The sequence below is a fragment of the Alligator sinensis genome, unplaced genomic scaffold (assembly GCF_000455745.1).
Source record: "Alligator sinensis unplaced genomic scaffold, ASM45574v1 scaffold215_3, whole genome shotgun sequence".
Taxonomy (NCBI): Eukaryota; Metazoa; Chordata; order Crocodylia; family Alligatoridae; genus Alligator; species Alligator sinensis.
This window is the reverse complement of record NW_005842175.1, coordinates 154,603-155,785: the sequence shown is the minus strand read 5'-3', so window position 1 is coordinate 155,785 and position 1,183 is coordinate 154,603. Positions and strand designations below refer to the sequence as shown.

Genomic DNA, 1,183 nt, shown 5'->3' with positions numbered 1-1,183 from the left:
GAAATGTGGTTGACCATTGTGTAAAATAGCATGAAAGATGGGTTAGGAATCCTTAATAAGGAGGATTTATTGGGCAGAGCAAGGTGGGAGTAGGAGGAAAGAGGGACCTGAAATGTAGGTGGGAACACAGCTAAGCTCAGGAAAAAGGCCAAAAAATTGAAGTAAGCGTCAAAACGAGTTGGGTGAGAAGCCAGGGCTTAGGCGGGGGTAGAACAGGAAGGAGATCTTGCTGCAGCATTTTGGGTATGCTGGAGGAGGTAGGGAAGCTAGAAAAGAGGTGGTATTAGTCAGTGAGAGACATAAATCAGGGACTTAGTAGAATTGCCAGATTTTGGAGAGCTGTCACAGTAGTCTTCAGATTGTGATCTCTGGGGTTCTTCCTGGCAATTTCAAAATGAAGTGGTTCAGTATTTTGGAGGGGCCAGGGTGTGATGGGAAGGTGTGGTTCCATGACACCCATTACTTAAGAACTGAACACTTGAACAACTTCTGTGTAGGGGGAAAAATTGATCAGACCTGTCAAGTCTGCATGTGATGCGAACTATAAAGGATGATCTGAAGGTTTTGAGTCTGGTTGGTAGAGAAGGGAAATTCCACTTGTGAAAGAGTTAACTGAGGAAGGAGCATGACCACAAGAGAAATAACTTGCACATGAACAGGCTGATTTTAGTTAGTAACCTAATAGTGCTTACCCAGGTATGCTGTGTGGTGCTGCTGGGCTTACAGTATAAAGACAAAAAACACTGTCTTTAGCATCAGTGAAGGGGAAGTGGTCTCTGCTAATCTAGATACTGGCTGTTTCAAAACCCAAATGATATCCTTGAGCCCTTTCCTGCCCCCCTTGAGCCCCCTAGCAGTTAAGTGAAGCTAAGCAGACTAGGCTCTGACTTCCCTACTCTGTTCCTGCTCGTTGCAGGGTGGCCCCACTCTGGAGCAGAGATTTGAGTCTTACTACAACTACTGCAATCTCTTCAATTACATCCTTAGTAAGTTTTGATCTGGTTACCAGTGTTTGCATTTGGGGGCATGGGATGGCCTGGGAAGAGGGAACTGATGTATATTCATTTATAGATCATAAAGGGAAAGATTCCACATTCCCTTCATGGGTGAGAGGTTTTATTGAGTTGATAGCACTTTACATTCATGTATAAAGAAAATAAAAGAAACCCAAATCCTAACTCTT

At 43.8% G+C, this 1,183-nt stretch overlaps 1 protein-coding gene across 1 annotated transcript in view; it reads left to right on the top strand.

Annotated features, from left to right (window-relative positions):
• Window positions 1-1,183, top strand: part of EIF3L (eukaryotic translation initiation factor 3 subunit L) — a 16,575-nt gene that overhangs the window by 4,471 nt on the left and 10,921 nt on the right. Inside the window, exon 6 of the mRNA XM_006025951.2 lies at window positions 917-986. Coding sequence (XP_006026013.1) covers window positions 917-986 — 70 coding nt within the window. The remainder of the gene's footprint in view (window positions 1-916; window positions 987-1,183) is intronic.